At 41.8% G+C, this 17,779-nt stretch overlaps 1 protein-coding gene and 1 non-coding gene across 3 annotated transcripts; both read right to left on the reverse strand.

The window, feature by feature from the left end:
* Positions 1–3,910: 3,910 nt before the first annotated feature.
* Positions 3,911–3,993, reverse strand: trnal-cag (transfer RNA leucine (anticodon CAG)). Its single transcript has one exon. It is a non-coding gene; the product is annotated as a tRNA-Leu (tRNA).
* Positions 3,994–10,391: 6,398 nt separating this feature from the next.
* sox7 (SRY-box transcription factor 7) lies at positions 10,392–17,306 on the reverse strand. 2 transcript variants are annotated; one of them, XM_086061576.1, is made up of 3 exons: positions 16,936–17,043; positions 13,919–16,692; positions 10,392–12,527 (listed from the first exon to the last, which is right to left on the reverse strand). In XM_086061576.1, exons 2-3 carry the CDS (start codon positions 14,160–14,162, stop codon positions 11,596–11,598), a joined length of 1,176 nt encoding a protein of 391 aa, XP_085917702.1. In that variant the 5' UTR covers positions 14,163–16,692; positions 16,936–17,043; the 3' UTR covers positions 10,392–11,595. The 2 variants fall into 2 exon arrangements, with proteins under 2 accessions (XP_085917702.1, XP_085917701.1); XM_086061575.1 differs by having other exon boundaries at positions 13,919–17,306.
* Positions 17,307–17,779: the final 473 nt, after the last annotated feature.

Genomic DNA, 17,779 nt, shown 5'->3' on the forward strand with positions numbered 1-17,779 from the left:
CCGTTTATCTTTGGGAATATCGTATGTTGCCGTCCTCCCTTCAAAAGGTAAAAACTGAATATACAGAAGCAATATAAAAACAAAAATTATAGTTTGACGCCTCCCACATGCTTTCAAGTAGAAGTGCAACAATTAATTGACAACTAATCAATTATCAAATGAATCAACAATTATTTTGACAAACAGGAATAGGCCATACTGTAATTTGCATGTGCACTGTCAATTTGAAATCATTTTCTGTTTTTGAATGAAGAAATGGGAGTTACAAGATGTTTTATTTATCCAGATTTATTGATTTATCAAAAAAATAATAGATGAATCCATTATTTTAATAATTGATATTTGCAGCCCGCGTTTAAACGTATTAAAACACAATTTTAAATCAACTGTAAATCTTTTTAAACACAAAACAAAGAAATAGAGTGGAAAAATCGGTTTACGTGATGAATCCGTTCCAGAAGGTCTAACTGAATCTGAATCATATGAAATCCAAAGCAATATTTCCCATAGGAAATCATATAAATCCAATCAATCCGTTCCAGACACGAGGAAACATTGTCAAAAAGCATATTTTAACATCACTTTGACCATTATTGAAAACTTCATGGCGTATACGTCGGTGAGGAATCTAAACTATTCCAAACTTTGGTCATCCGTCAGGCCCTACCAGCAAGGCAAAAAAAAAAAAAAGCTGGTAGACTACTGAGCATGCGCAGTGCGGCTTAGCTCTCCTGGCTAGCTGGCCTCAATTCAAACATCACAAGTAGTTAACGTCTACGAGTGGCTAAGCTTTGCACCTTGGCCAAAGCATCATACGGCTGTAACACTTGTGGGTAAGATGGAGCCCATTCCAGCTGACTTTGGCTGAGAAGCGGGATGCACTCGGGACTGGTCGCCAGCCGTTTGCCGGGTACAAAGAGACAAGATTTTACACTTACATTAACACCTATGGACAATTTTGAGTCCTCAAGTGAACTTAACGTATGTTTTTGGAGTGTGAGAGGGGCTCTCGAGGACCGGACTTGGGCACCTCTGCTGTACATGGTCAGCTTTAAAAAAAAATAAAAATAAATGCCTTACTATATAGGCGGAATTCTTTTCTTTTCCCCCAAAACAACCATTTAGAGTAAAACATTTTTTTTTAAACACCCAAAAAACGACCATGTATAGTGAGGCATGTTTTTTTTTATGACCATGGCTTATTTTTTAATGACCATGTAAGGCGTTTTTTTTTTTTATTAAAAAAATAACCATGTAAGATGTTTTTATTTTTTTTTTTAAACGACCATGTATAGTAAGGTGGATTTTTTTTGTTAAATGACCATGTATACAAAGGTGTGTTTTTTTGTTGTTTTTTTTTAAATAAAAATGACTATTTATAGTAAGGCTTTTTTTTTAACGATTTTTTGTTTTTACAAAGGCGTTTTTTTTTACCATGTATAGTAAGGCTTATTTTTTAATGACCATGTAAGGCGTTTTGTTGTTGTTGTTTTTTTATATAAAAAATGACCATGTAAGGTGTTTTCTTTTTAAATAAAAAAAATAAACTTTAAGGTGTTTTTTTTTTTTAGATAAAAAAATGACCATGTAAGGTGTTATTTTTTTTTGTAACGACCATGTATACAAAGGCGTTTTTTTTTTTTGTAAAGTGGATTATTTTTTTTAAATGACCATGTATACAAAGGCGTTTTTTTTATATATATATATATATATATATATATATATATATATATATATATATATATATATATATATATATAAATAACAATTTATTTATTTTTTTACGACCAAAGGTGTTTTTTTATTTATATTTTTATTTTTTTTTTAATAAAAATTACAATTTATAGTAAGGCTTTTTTTTTTTTGAAACGACCATGTAAAAAAAAGGCGTTTTTTTTTTTTTTTACACATATAGTAAGGCTTTTTTTTTTTTTTCAACGACCATGGCGTGTTTTTCTTTTTTTTTTTTTTCTTTTTTTTAATAAAAATGACTATGTATAGTAAGGCTTTTTTTTTGTTTTTTAAACGACCATGTATAGAAAGGCGTTTTTTGTTTTTTTTACACATATAGTAAGTTTTTTTTTTTTTTTCAACGACCATGGCGTGTTTTTTTTTCTTTTCTTTTTTTTAATAAAAATGACTATGTATAGTAAGGCTTTTTTTTTGTTTTTTAAACGACCATGTATAGAAAGGCGGGGTTTTTTTACCACATATAGTAAGGCTTATTTTTTAATGACCATGTAAGGCGTTTTTTTTTTTTTTTATAAAAAATGACCATGTAAGGCGTTTTTTTTATTTTATTTTTTTATTACCATGTAAGGTGTTTTTCTTTTTTTTTTAACGACCATGTATATAGTAAGGTGGATTCTTTTTGGTTAAATGACCATGGATACAAAGGCGTTATTTTTTTTAAACACGTATAGTAAGGCTTTTTTTTTTCAACGATCATGTATAGTAAGGCGTGTTTTGTTTTTGTTTTTGTTTTTTTGTTTTTTAAATAAATATGACCAAGGCTTTATTTTTTATGACCATGTAAGGCGTTTTTTTTATTTTTTATAAAAAATGACCATGTAAGGCTTATTTTTTTTACATGTATAAGTACGACTTTTTTTTACGACTTTTTTTTTTTTTTGCATTGTCGTTTTAAAAAAAACTCCTTATACATGATCATTTTTAAAAAAAAAAAACGTACGTTGTCGTCGCCTTACATGGTCATTTTTTTCTTTGTTTTTACATAAAAGCTTTACTACTATTCATGATCATTTACAAAAAATAAAAAAATAATCAACCTTGTTGTTGTTTTTTAAAGCAAAAAAAAAAAGACCTGACTCAGGGAATTTGAGACGGTCAATTGTCATTGCTGCACTGCTAATGTGAAGGATGTGCAGTTTGTGCCAAATCTGCTGGCCCTCTGGGGGCCTCTGCTGGCTAAAGGGGCCCCAAACCATTTCTTGCCTTGCCTGAAGCTACGCCTCTGATGAGGGGAATTTGGAGTACCCGCAGAAAACCCACTCAAGCGCGGCGCGGACATGCAAACTCCATAAAGGGAGGCCTGAGACAAGTGGAGGAGCTGTCAAATAATGGTTGACGCTCGCATTTCAGCGTGACTGAAAATGACATTAATCTGCCCTCGGGCTCGCATTGCGAACATCAAAGTTCCACAAGTAACTCTTTATCAAGTTGTACAATCAAAAATGCCCTCATCCAGTTGGACAAAACTATTTCATTTTTTTTTCCCTTGGTAAAACCCCATCCAGTACACCCGAAAGAACCTGCAGCGCTAATCCCCCAGTAATGAGATTGGCACGGCAGCAGATAATGAAATCAGTCCAAAGCTGCTGCTTGGAGGTTAGCCAACAAGGTAGACACTTGGACTTTCTCACTTTCATTCCAATATTCAAGTTCACTCTGCAGGCAAAACAAACAAAGTCCTATTTCATCCGCGGATGACTATACTATACTATACTTTGCATTTATACTTGTATATGTGGAATAATAATAATAATACAAATAGTGACCAAATGAAAAGAAACGTCCCTCTTTAATTGAGTGAAATGTGAAGTGGGATTGAAAACCATAACTACAGCGTAAACTATGTTAACCAGTACAAGCGACAACCAATAGCACTCAGATGCTAAAATATTTACAGCCAATCAGCTTGATGAACTGTTCTTCCACTTGACCAATCACAGCCAAGCAATGTTGACGCCATCATCCGGGGATTGTCATATATTTTTTATCAGCAATAAAGTTAAGAATTAATTATAATATTATATCTCCAATTGTATTATTATTTTTAAGACTTTGAGTTGTTAGCAAGATAAAAGATCCCTTTGTGTAAACAGCTAGATTCGCACATTATTCTACACAGTGTAGAGTTTTGTGTTGTTTCAATGAGTAGTAAAAGGGTTGTCAGAAGTGGGATTCGAACCCACGCCTACAGAGTAGACTACGACCTGAACGTAGCGCCTTAGACCGCTCGGCCATCCTGACATGCGGTGCGAACGACACAATATGTTTATATAACAAATTGTGGCAGCCATTGTTTATAATTGCGAGAGCTTGAGAATAGAAGGCAAAGTTCGAAGTTAGTCGACGAAAGCCGACAATAGAGAAACGCTTGAGTGGGTTCTTAACGGCGTTTGAAAAGGCGGAAGTGTTTCGTCACCGCTGCTCCGTCGCACGTGTTGATTGGCTAAAAGTTCAACCAACTACAATTTTTGTTTTGTTTGTTTAATTAACCAGATCTCAAATCAAAAATTTAGAATCTTTTTTTTTTGGTTTTGGTTTTTAGAAAGAAAGAGTGCTGTGGTCACACAAGTCTATTAATAATATTAATCAATAATGATTAATGGTGCGTATTTAAAAAGTCGCAAAATGACATTATTTGTACTAAAAACGAATATTAAAAAAATCTATAATTTAAAAAAAAATTAAAACTAGTCATAAAAATACTTTTTTTTAGGGGGGGGGGGGCTGTAATGTTGTTAAAATAAACTACATTTTTAGCTTAGAAAATATCAGACGAAAGTCATATTTTAGGACAAAAATGTAATAATATGAAAATAAAGTCATGTTTCAAAGTTGTTGTTTTAAGATTTATTTAATCTTTACTGGAGAGAGAAAAAAATATGTTTTTTTTTGTTTGTTTTTAAACAAGCCAAAATAACACTTTTGAAACTATTTACGGGGGAGAATAGTAATAATTTGAGAAAAATATTCACAATAAAAAAAAAATGTTGGAGAAAAAAATCATTGTAAAATAAAGTATTTTTTAAAGAAAAAAAGACAAAATATTAGGACAAAAAAATCTAATCAATGAAAAAATGAATACCACTGATAAAAAAAAAAGGATTTATAAAATGAGACAAAAGTAGCAATTTTTTATATAAAAAAGAAATGATAGCACACTATACACCTGACAAAAGCGAGCAGACGAGCCATTATGTTTTGCTAAATTACTTGGAAAACGTCCACGCAATATGTTGCGCATACTCTAAAGTGAGAAAATGTCTGATGATGGATGACACACAGCATTGTAAAGTGGAAAATGATACCATGTCTCCTAATGACGTCACTGGGTGGCAACTTGTAGAGACTGAAAAAAGAAGTGGACCTAAAATTGACCCTTGGGGGACACGACTTTGAAAACAGCTGGCAGTGAATGACATCATGACACATGTCGCGTCGCAACCCCAACTTGTTGTCATCCTTTTTAGCTCAAACCATCGCGAGCCAATCACTTTTCCGCCACCCACAACTAAACCGGCGCCGATTGTTTGCAAACACGTTCCATACGTGTGCGATGTACACACACACACGTACGTGAGTGTCTTTGCTGTTTTTGCTTATCGGCGGCGGCAGACCCGTCTGCTCTTAAGTGCTCGGCCATCTGCAATAAACACACACGCACACGCACACGGCTGCGCGGGCTCGTATCCTGTTTTCAAGCTGTCAACGCGCCACTTTAGCAGCAGCAGAAACAGCAGCGCTGCCTCAACTCTGGGGAGGGACGGCAACGTGAGTCACTTCCGCACCTTTTATTATTTTCGAGTCTTTAAGGGCGTCCGGCAGGAAGGGATTCCTTCGGGCTCGTGAGCAACACGTCGCGGCCGTAACGCCATGGAAAGGATGACGGTGACCTCGGTGACCAAGGTCACCCAGGACCGGAGCAGGAGCCTCGTACCCCGCCCGAGCGTTTTAAGTTGAAAGCGGCACATCAAGGCGGCGGACGCGCCGCGCGGCGCCGTTGACGTGCGCACTTGTGGACGCTCGCGAAGTTCCTTGCGGGGAAGAACATGCAGTAAACACACATTTGTTCAATTCCACGGAGCAGAGAAAACAAATACGTCAAGTGGATATAAAAAGTCTACACACCCCTGTCGTTTACCTGCTCGCTAGATAGCTTAGCATCGGGGCCTACAGACAAACTGTGGCAGGGTTTTTACTTCCTGGATCTGGATTTGCCACCTCTGGATGGCTTGAATTGATTCTAAAAACATTCCATCGCGACGAACAGTCCACAACTCTTGATGGATTTTTATATACGGCATAAATAGAATCCGTCAAACTCGCCACAAGTTAGTCCATGTCGCAAACGTTGCGGTGAAGGATAAACGGACAATCTTCGCCTCGTCCTTCGCTGCGCTGGCAACCTGCATGTGCTGGCCTCCCGCATGAACACCTCAACCGCCCCCCCCCCTTTTTTTTTTTTCTCCTGCTGTATCTGCTGAGAACAGGTGCAGTGTTCACGGCGCAGGTACGGACGGCTGGGAGGCCCTTGGCCGCTCGCACGCTCCCCCAAGTTTTCCAAAGGGGTCCCCATCTGCAAGCCCCCACCCCCCCACCCTCCCCCCTCGTTCCCGACACACACGCACAAACACACGCATCGTGTGCCACATGGCAGCCGTCCCTCGACAAGTCTGCTCCATTCTTCCAACACGCCGCACGTTGTTGAGACACAATGAGATGAAGAATAGGACCCATAATCCCTTGCTGCAAGATGTGCGTGTGCGTGTGTGCGTGGCCTCGTTTGGGGCCAGGTGCAAATTGGAAACAGGTTCTTGTGTTTGCCGTAACACACTCCACTCCAGCAACATTGAGTGAGCGATGGGATTTATCCGTCATACGCACGTCGGCGAACCCTCGCAGAGTCGGGCAGACGCAAGTCACGTGACCGCGTGCGCTTGCAAGTCGACGGCCACAACTTGGATAAAGAGCACTTTTTCAAGAAAGTACATCAAATACATAAATATGTAAAAATGTATAAAGAAAATAGATAAAATAGAAATTGAACAAATGCACAAATTACAAAAAGAAAATTAAGCGATAAAATAGATTAAATCAAATTAAATGAAACACGATTGACTAATTTAGAGTGAAACTACAAAAACTAAAGTGAATTAAATTTAAAACAACGTTTATGTTTAAAGGGAAGTAAAAAAAAAATTAAAAAAAAAGAGAAGTACAGTTAAATTAAAAAATACAAAAATAAGAATGATAATAGATATCAAATTAATACTATACTATAAACTATATAATTAAAATTACAAAACAAAAAATTAAATGAAAAATGTAAAAATATTCAAAAGAAAATGCAGTTAAGTAAAGCTAATGAAATACTCAAAATTAAATGAAGAATTTTATTTTATAAAAATATATATATATTTTTTTTTTTTACAAAAATAGATAAATACAGTTAATAAAATGTATGTAGTGATAAAATACACAAAATGACAATTAAAAATTATATCAAATACAATTACATTAGAAATAATAAAAAATACTGGTAATGCAATTAGTACAATTTAAAATGAATGAAATACAATTTTAAAAACGTGTTTTTTTCCCCATCAAGCTATTCCAGCGACGACAGGCAGAACAATATCAAGCTCTTCCACTAGATGGCAGAAGGTCCAATTAACCTGTGCACCCTTATCGATCTGCGTCGGTTTCGATAAAAGTCGAGGGAGCGACGACGTATGAAATCAAATCGCGTGATTGGACTCCGCCTTTCCTCTTGACCTCCAATTAGCATGCGGAGGATGCGACCTCGGCGACGTGACGCGATTAGACGGCGAGGACCCGCACCATCGCCAGACTGTCGGCCTCCGGCGAGCCTCCGGAGGACTCGGCCGGCTTTCAAGTGACTTTAAAGGCGCACGGACGGACGGATAATACCAAACGCAGCTGTCGGGCCGGCTTTTACCTTGACGGCGCGCTTGTTGTTTGTTTGTCCAGGGAAGCGACATGACGGCACGGGAGGAAAGAGGAAACATAAGAGACTACCTGACAGCCTCATTCCACCGGCCTGACCCCCGGCCCGGCTGGAACGCGGCCAGCCGGCAATCAGGCGGCCAAAAAAAGAAAAAAAGAAGGAAAACAAGCAGAGGAGGCGCTCGTGTTTGTTCAGCCCGCGTTCGAGTGCGCCAGCAAATATTCGCCGTCTTGCAAGTACGCCAGAGATTTGATTGCCACCTTGGACTTTCTGACCTCTTCGTGACAAATGCTTCGTTTTCCTTCTCATTTAGTGTTCTGCACTCTAAAAACAGTCGCGTCAAGAATAACCCAACGTTGGGTCAAAAATGGACCAATCCTCGACTTGGGTCTTTTAACCAGAGGCGGCAAATCCAGGTCCAGAAAGTAAAAAGCCACAGTTTAAGATTTAGCCTCAGGTGCTAGTTAGCTAGCACCCATGGTGCTCGCCTGCTCGGGAGCTAGCTCGCTAGCTAGCTAGCTAGCACTAGGGGCTAAAGCCAAACGGTGGCAGGGTTTTTACTTTCTGGACCTGGATTTGCCAACTCTGTATTTGACCCAACTTTGAGTCAAGAAATGTGTCTTTTAGTGTAAAACAACTCATAAATATAGATGAGATCCTTTACTTGGGTCAAAAAATGGGGTCATTTTGTATAAAACAAACCAGAAAGTTGGGTCTAATTGACCCATAAAAAGGGCCGGTCCATTTTTGATTCTCAATTGGGTTACTTTTGACCCAAAGCTTCACTTGTAAGTTGAATTCCGAGCTCCCACTTCCAAATGAATTGACCTCATTCACTTCAAGCCTTGAGCAACAGAGATTTTATTGACCGACACTTAATTGTGGTGTTCCCCAAGGCTCAATTTTAGGTCCACTTCTTTGTCATCTTTTGATGCTGCCGTTGGGTGACGACATTTAGGAGGCGTGTCATCATTTTGTTACAGTTCTGTCTCCTGACGTCACGGGGCAAATCGATGCATTTTAATTTTGGCATTTAAAAATGGTTGAATGATTACATTTTTAAGAGAAGACGTTTTTGCATATTTTACAAAAAAGTACGTACAGGCTCACTATTTGGCAAAAGCAGGCTACTTTACAACCATAAAAAATGTCATATCTCGCATGAAAAATTGCAACAGTGTATTGAAGTTCCTGAGTAAAAATGTGATCCGGCCATGTTTGTCCTTGAGTGGACGGAATGCGGCAAACTAACGAGTCTGCTGCCGCCGCGCCCCCGAACGGCCCCCCCGAGTTGACCCCAGCAACGCAGACGGACGACCGCTTTCTCAGCCGGGGCGCTCGGGGCCGGAATAATAATAATAATAATAATGTCGCCGCAGGCATGATGAATGTTGCCTTTTCTCCACATTTGAACACACCGGCTATCGCGATTACCCTCGATATCGATTAACGATAAAAGCGATCAGCGGCGGTTCACTGTTGATTGATTTTCCTCCATTTCCTTCATTGATATTCATGAAAGAGGTGTTTATTAAGAAGCATTCTTAAAATATATTTGAATGACCATATTGAAAATACAACTACTAAAGAATACACTGAAAAATGTAAATGATAATTACAAGAGGCACCCTAATAAAAATCAGCCCAACTTTGTGTTAGTCACACGCATCATTTGCAAATATTGTAAAAATAAATACATAGATTAATTAATTAATTAATTAATTGAACAGTGTTAATGTTCAAATTGTGCAAAATCTTAAAGTGGCTTTGAATAATATTAAATGTAGTTGTCTCATTTTTATGCTTTAAGAGGTTTTTTTTTTGTGTGCTTTGACTCACGAGCAGAAATTTGAGATAGGAGTGCTGCATAGCGGCAGCGAACTCAATTTCGCAATCAAGTTTGATCTTAGAAAAAGAAAGCTCACAGGCATATGTTCTTTATCCTCTGTGAAGAATGATGATTTCTGATTCCAAAATATTTTGTGAGGGGGGGGCCGGAGTGCACGAAGGACATTTAAGCCGATTTGAGATTTCCAGTGAGACCGAATCACGAACGGCGTTTTCGCCACTCAAGCTGCGATCCTCGCTTTATTGGCGACGCGCGTTGTGAGATTGAGATTGAGCTCAGCGGGTCCGATTCGACTTTCAATATCGGGACCAGCCAGGCCCAAACATCCTGACAGGGAGCGCAGGGAGCGACCCCCCCCCCCCAACCCCCCGCCCTCCCCCCTCCTCCTCGCACCTCCACAGCCACCTTATCAGGCAGGAAACACCGCTCCTCCGCCACATCCTCTTTACAAGAAGCACGACTCAAGCCTTCCCAAAAAACCCAGGAAGAGCAGCCAGACTCCAGGATTTGTCAACCCCCCCCACCCCCCCCACCCACCCACCAACACCTTCCGCCCGAATTCCTTTTATCGGAAAAAAAATAGGGCGAGTTTGCGAATCAAAACCAGTCATTTCTTGTCGTCGTATTTTCTGCATGGACGAGGTCGACGCGGTGGGTGCGAGCAAGCCAGGATTGTGACAAAGGACGCTGGCTAAGTGGACGGGCGAGCTCGCGTGGTTTTGTTGTCACGGCTCATCCTCAAGAGGGGACGACGACGACGGCGGCGGCGGGTGGAGGACGAGCACAAAAACATCAAGACGTGTTCCGGTATGCGCCACCGCCGGCTTTTATTGACAAGTTGTTTTTTGTACAGGAAATCACAATTCATCACTTTTAAATTACAAGATCAATCTGCATACATTTTTATCAGAATGTGATTATATTTATATAGATATTATTACGTATTTGATGGGGGGGCGTACTGGGGACTAAAACCTCATTGGGGTGACGACTAGCGAGGTAAAGACTTTGCAAGAGTCACAATTACAAAAACATCCAAAAACAAAAAACGGTTTCGCGGCGAGCGTCCGTCAGCGCTTCTGCATTTACAAGTCATGTGTGAAATGTACACGACAACTGGAGGGGCCTCGCAAGTCTTCCCTGAGGTGTCCCGTCTTCACGGCCCTCCAAAGGTTCTTGTTCTCGCGACACCAGACGGTCGCATTGGTCAGTCTGCGGCACAGCGGCGCGTACGCCTCGCTGTCAAAGGGATCTGGGTTTGAATCTGCTGCTTGTTTGGCGACTCGGTGGGATAAAACTGCTTCCCTGCTGAGGACAAGCAGGTGGAAAAATGGTCGGATCGTCTCGCGTCAAGCAGTCCAGGTTTTCACACGCTTCTGTTGACAAAAGTTACCAGCAAGTCAATTGAGGATTGGCGATACAGAAAATGGACTTCGGCCTCGTCGTGACAATAAACCGGATCACCTCACGGTTGCTTGGACAGGTTGGGACTTGAGACCAGTTTTAGGGGTTACCCCACTTTTCTCACCAAAAATTGTCAGCGCTAAACTAACGGCTGCTTGCTTGTGTTGAAGTGTCTTGTGATTGACTTGACAGCAGTTTAGGGGGTCTTAAATCTGCGGGGACCCCAACAAGGACAAATGGTACAGAAAATGTTTGTACCCACATTCTCTTGACACGCACTTCAAAGTCTGCTGGGAGCTTGTTTGCGATGAACTGGTGACCTGCCGTTCAGGGTGTACCCCACATTCGTCCCCAGAAGACTCCTGGGGTTGATGCGGACCCCGAACGAGAGAAACCCTAAAACAGATGGATGGCGACCGGTCCGCTTCTGTTGCCAGAACTGATTGAGTGGCGTAAACTAAATGTTGTCTATGCAGTATGTGCGCTGTGATTGGCTGGAGACCGGTTCTGGGTGTACCCCGCCAAACTCCCTTGGGACGACTTCCAACCCACCCGTGACCCCAAACAGGAGCAGCGCTCGAAAATGGAATGGACGGACGTCGCGAGTGTCTTTGACGGCGGCGGTTCACGAGATGCCGTAGTTGTTGTAGTAGGCGGCCGTCGCGTCGGCCAGAACCGAAATCAGACTGGTCTCTGTGGACGTGCTGGCGGCGGACACCTGGATGTGACCTGTGACGGCGAGGCCCCCGCCCCCCCCGCCCCCGCCGCCGCCGCTTTGCTCGGGATGGAAGCTCGCCGCCCCGGAGTTGAGGTACTGGTCAAACTCGTTGCGGTCCACCTCGCCCAGAAGCTCGGCCTGGCTCAGCTGGTCCAGAGTCTCCAGGTGGCCGTGCGTCTCTGGCGGCGGCGACAGTTGCCCCACGTGGTGCAGGCCGTGGTGGGGCAGAGGGAACGGCGAGGCGCCGTAGTAGGAGCCGGGGATCAGGCCGCCGGCGTGCCCGGGGGCCATGTGGGACATGTGCGGGCCCCCGCAGTGGATTTGGGTCTGAGCGTAGTCCAGGTGGTACGGCGGCGGCGGCGGCGGCGGCGGGCTGACCATGTGGCTCTGGTGGCGCTCGTCGGGAGACGAGCAGGAGATGACGGGGTAGTACGACGGCGGCGCGTGCTCGTGGTCCACGGCGTCCAGGGGGGACATCTCGGGAGGGGTGGGGAGGCCGTAGGGGTACGCGTCGAAACCGCCCGACGCCGCCGGGTCCCGGAAGCTTCGCACGCCGGGCAGGGCCGGGCCGGGGCCGGCGAATCGGTTGGCGCCGTCGTCCTTGTCCAGGGGGCGGCACAGGGCCCGCTGCTCGGGCAGGGCGTTCTGGTCGGGGGGCGGCCCCCCCCCGCCCAGGAGGAAGGCGGGGTCCACGCGCTTGCAGATGCGCTTGAGTTGCTTCTTGCGGCGCGGCCGGTACTTGTAGTTGGGGTAGTCCTGCATGTGCTGAACCCGCAGCCGCTCGGCCTCCTCCACGTACGGCCTCTTCTGGGGGGGCGTCAGCGCCTTCCACGACTTCCCTGATGGGGGGGGGGGGGCGAAAAAACAAACGCAAACGTGATTCGACTGCATTCAAACGAGAGTCGAGCAGATTGGAGACATTTGAGACGCTCGTCCAGGAAATGACAATGTCTCAACTTGTGAAAATGAACCTTGTGTGACCTTGTTTGCGTTCCTTAAAAAAAAACGACGGCAGATCAAACAAAGATTTTTGTTTGGTAATTAACATTTTAAATGGAACTTTGAATTGTTTATTTTCGGCGTCGGTTGTTGCTGTGGAATTTGCTTTGGGATCTTTTCAAGTTTGAAGGTCAACTCATTCGTTCATTCGACTTCAATCTTTCTTCATAAGAGCTTTAAGAACACTTTGCAAGCTTGACGCTTTTCACGCTTTCAGAATTCCAACGTCAAAGCGTAAAATGAAGACGTTTGCTGCAAAAGGATTTTTTTGTATTCATGTTTAAAGTCAACGTTTTGCAATGAGATGTTTTCACTTCCAACTTCATTATTAACGTTACGTTATTATGAAGACATACAAATTTCTATACTGACGGCGTAAATGGAGGGATTTGAATTTGTCAAAAAATAATTGAATATATTTATTCAAGTCTTTATTCCGGTGTAAAGTTAACAGTTGAAGCTTTTGAATTTTGAAACATATTCAAGTATCCAAAACCACTTTCCCATGAATAATATTTGTAAAGTGACGGAATCCAATTTGAGAATTCATTTAATTTAGCATTAAATGTCATACATATGTAAGTCTTTTTATTAATGTGTAAAATGAACTTTTGAAGATTTAAATGGGATGTTTTTCAACTAAAAGTGAACACTGGAGTTGCCAAAATCACTTTCCAATCCAGAACAAGACTTCAAATGAGGAAATTCATTTGTAAAGTGGGAAAACATGATATGTATATTCATACGTTTTTATTATTATTATTATTATTATTATTCATGTGTGAGACGAACTTTTAAGTTTTGAATGGGATGTTTTTCTACTAAAAATGCACTGGAGTTTATCCTATCATTTGTACTGGTTGCTTTAGTTATGCTTTGCATTTAAATGAAAGAAATGCAATTATAAAGAAAGAGATTACAAATATTTGAATTGAATCCTCGACTAACGAGAAAAAAAAAAAGAAAAATATTTTACGAAAGTCTTAATTCATGTGTAATTTCCAAGCTTTGGAATGGATATTTTTCTATGTAAATATCCATGATTATAAGTTATATTTGATTTTGATGTACAGTATATACGTTCTAAAATGTTTCCTTTAAATTAATATTACAAACAATCCTGATGACAAATGATTTATTTATTTATTTATTTTTACAATTCTTCAGCCTTATAATAATAATAATAATAAAAAGAATGACAATACTACTAATAAAGCTGGCGCGTACTTACCGAGCATCTTGCTGAGTTCGGCGTTGTGCAGGTCCGGGTTCTGCACGGCCAGCCGCTTGCGCTCGTCCTTGGCCCAAACCATGAAGGCGTTCATGGGCCGCCGGATGCGGGGCTCGGCCGCCTTGTCCCCGGAAGCGCCCGCGACCCGGTGCGGGTCTGCCGCGGCCGAGGCCGCGTCGCCGTCAGTCGGCGGACACTCGAACGACTCGGGCCACGACGAGTAGGCGCTGATGAGGGCGGCCATGGAAGCGCGCGAAACTTGCGCTAAACTGGCGCACTGATTGGTCAAAGCGCTGGGATCGGAAAAAAGGAGACAAAAAAAAAAGTTGGTCTTGGGAGTGAGGAGGAAAAAAAAAAAAAAAGGCGAGTTGTTGCAAATCCAAAAGGAGCACAAGTGAGGTGCGAGCTCGTCCTTTGCGAGCTGTGATCCAGGTTCGCTGCTGGCGTCGCGATGGGGGCTTTATATAATTGGGGAGGGGGGCTCCTCTCGGCTCCTCCTCGGCGCGTCCCCGCCGCGCGCACGAAATCGGCTCACTGCGCTCACTTCGCTACGGAGGAAAACTTCTTCTTCATATTTGCTCTTAGGTCGACATTCCACTTTTGGTGTTGGTTGGTTACGATGAAGTTGTGGCACGCCCAAAAACTTATCAGACCTGTTGTTGTGGTGCGCCGAACTGCACGTGCACGTGGCGTCAGGTGCAAGGTCACCACCGTTTGCTGCCATCGACACACATTCATATATCAAATTCCAGAACCAAGTGGGGTCGGACCAACCAACATATGTTTGCTATTTTTGCTAATTTTTAACCATGAATTGATCATTTCTGCAACATTGAATTCAATTTCGAAATTTAAATTTTAAATGCTCTTTTAAAATGTATTTTTTTTTTTGTTTTCGAATGTCATTTTTGAAAAATTTGTTTTCATTTCTTTTCAATTTCCTGTAAATGGCCACACCCCCATAATGACTTGCTCTATTATTTTTGAGTCATACATTCAGATAAAGGGAAGTTATTAAATATTTTCAGTATCAGTATCAAGAAAAGGAAAATAAAAAAAATATATATCTATATATATACTGCATGTATATTCAGTATTTCATAGAAATATTTGCATTGTAAGGAATTCAATTGTTCTTCAGATGTTCAAACGTGCTGGCACTTTAAAAAGCGTAACATTTATTACTGTCCCCTTGGCAACTTGAACCCCAACTTTCCCTTCTGGTTTTTGGTGCTTGACTTATTTTGACACTTTAGAGACCAAATGCTGAAACGTGCTCACTAATCAGCTTCCTGCTGTGGCTACAAGTGACCGCGTACCAAATCTGGGAGTTCCTGTTGACAGGACTCTCTTGGCTTGCGGCCAGAGAAGCGCGTACACGCACGCGCGCACGTGCGCACACCCCGCGCTACTGATAGCAGGTCAGAGGCTAGTTTGAAATCAGGAAGACCAACTTTTCAAATCAAAGTGCACAAATACACGCTCAATGGAGTCACTTGTTATCGAAATTGTGGCGTCCCCCAAGGCTCCATTTGAGGTCTACTACTTTTTTTTTTTTTTTATGTTGACATGCTGCCACTTGGCGATGTCATCGGAAAACGACGCGTTTCCAAATGTCTCGCAGGACCAATTGAGGACATTTTTAACAGTATTTTCGACACTAAGTGGTAGAAAACACACTAAGAACATGGATTTGGTCTCAGAGTTCAACCATTTCTCTCTCTGAAGACAACACAGGCGCAATTTTACGAGCTGTGAAACTGATGATTGTCATGCTGCAATTTCTGATCTTTCAACTCGTGCAGAAATTGAGCAGACATCTGACATGACTTCATTCGTTCATGTTTACTTTTGTATTCTCATATTTTTTAACGGTCATATTTTGATCAAGTCTTTTAAGTGACTTTTCGTGATGTGGTTTTCTTCACTGCAAACCTGCAAAAAGATTCGCTTCGTCCGCCTTCCGTCGACAATTTTTGCGTTCATCGTGCAAAGCATTTTGCGCGACATCGGAATTGCCAAACGTGCTTTCAACTTGCCTCCGAATAATAGCATATCGTTAGCCTTTCGATGAACAACTTAAAGGTTATTTTAGGGATAATCCAACGTTGCAAATCATGCAATCCGGGGAATACGGCTAGCATTGTTAGCATAGCGTCAGCATTTTGGTTAACGAGTTGAAGGTCATTTTATGGATAATTCAAGGTTACAATCATGAAAAAGCAATTAGTCTACTAAAATGTTGCAATCTGGGGACCATAGTTAGCATTGTTAGCTTCGCCAGCTAAGTTTCATTACAACGTTAGCATAGTGCTAGCATGTTTGAAGTGAGAACAGCATGTACAATAAATATATTTGACGGATAACAATTACAGGTGTGCCAGCTGATTTCTGAGGGATTCACTTTTTGGGATGAAAAAAAAAGAAAAAAGAAATATGAAGCAAACACAAACATCGCAATCTTGAGCAAAGCTGGCATAACATTCGTATTTATGTGTAAACAACATCATTTGACAAATAACACAAGTGCATTTCTTACCTTGGAGCTGACGAAGGTGCGAAGGTTGATTTTTGACAGAATATGCAAATGAGTGCAGTTTCAAAATATGCATTCAAAGGAGCAAAAGGCCAAAGAAATGTCACACTCAGCAGATCATGTATTAGCTTAGCTAGCGCAACAGATTTCACATTTCTAGTATGTACAAGTACATGACTTACCTTGGAGCAGACAAAAGTCGTCGTTTATGTTCATGTGAACAAACGCGTCGCTTTACCTACAAAATGCAAAGCAAAAAGCAAATAGGCCTAAAAATGTCGCACCCGTGAGCAGGTAGCTCGTTCTGTTAGCATAGCTGGCTAAGTTTGCTGGCCTCACATTAGCCTGAGGTACATGCTAGCACACAAAGTTTAAGGGACTCATTGAGCCATTTTCAGCAGTAAAAAGTTCAGATTTTGTCCAGAATTAAATTAATTTAATGCTGAATGAATGAATGAATTTGAGCTCACAAAATACTCACAATTTGCCACCATTTTTTTTTCTCCCTCAGAATATTGCCCCCACCCTCTCAAAAATATATATTTGTACGTGGCCCTAATACACTGTCTTACATTTGGGTGTTTTGGACCAAAAAAAAAATAATCTTTCCCAGAAGAGTGGGAGTGCGCGCACACGCACACACGCCCCCCCCCCCCCCAGAGGAAGAGGATACAACACCTGACGGCCCAGATTGTGCCTCCCGCAGACACATCAGTGATGTATGGCCTCGCATTTCCTCTCCACGCACTCATTTGGAGTGAAAGTCAGCGCCTCGGCCACATTACGCAACTTGACCATCGTAGCGCCCCGAACCCGCTTCACTACAAAACAATAACATCATTTCATCAAAGGGAACAAGAGCCAACCCCCCCCCCCCCCCCCCCAAAAACAAAAAACAATGCAAACATGAGTCAAATTCAGCTGGAAATTTCATGGAAGTTCGCTGGCATTGTTTTGGTGCAAAAACAAAAACTACTTGAGCAGATTGAACGGCGCGAATGAAGCGAGCGGCCAAAAGGCGGAAGTCGCACGACAATCATCTGATGAGAAATTTGATTTTCCGTCTCAGGAAATTGCCAGAAAATGAGACGCAAAGTCTAGACCTCCATTTTGGTCACAGAAAAAAAAAAAATGGTCACGAGAAATCATGTCGAAATGAGACCAAAAAACAAGACTCCATTTTTTTGCAATCAACTTGACACATTAGTCGAAAAACACGTTTGTGGAAATGTTCTTGGAGTTCACAAACTTTTAGAAAATGATACTTGCAGTAAAATTGAGATTATTTTGGCATGAGAAAATTTGGTTGCAAATCTGACAAAATC

This window comes from Leptonotus elevatus, chromosome 18 (assembly GCF_054856555.1).
Source record: "Leptonotus elevatus isolate MCC_2025b chromosome 18, RoL_Lele_1.0, whole genome shotgun sequence".
Taxonomy (NCBI): domain Eukaryota; kingdom Metazoa; phylum Chordata; class Actinopteri; order Syngnathiformes; family Syngnathidae; genus Leptonotus; species Leptonotus elevatus.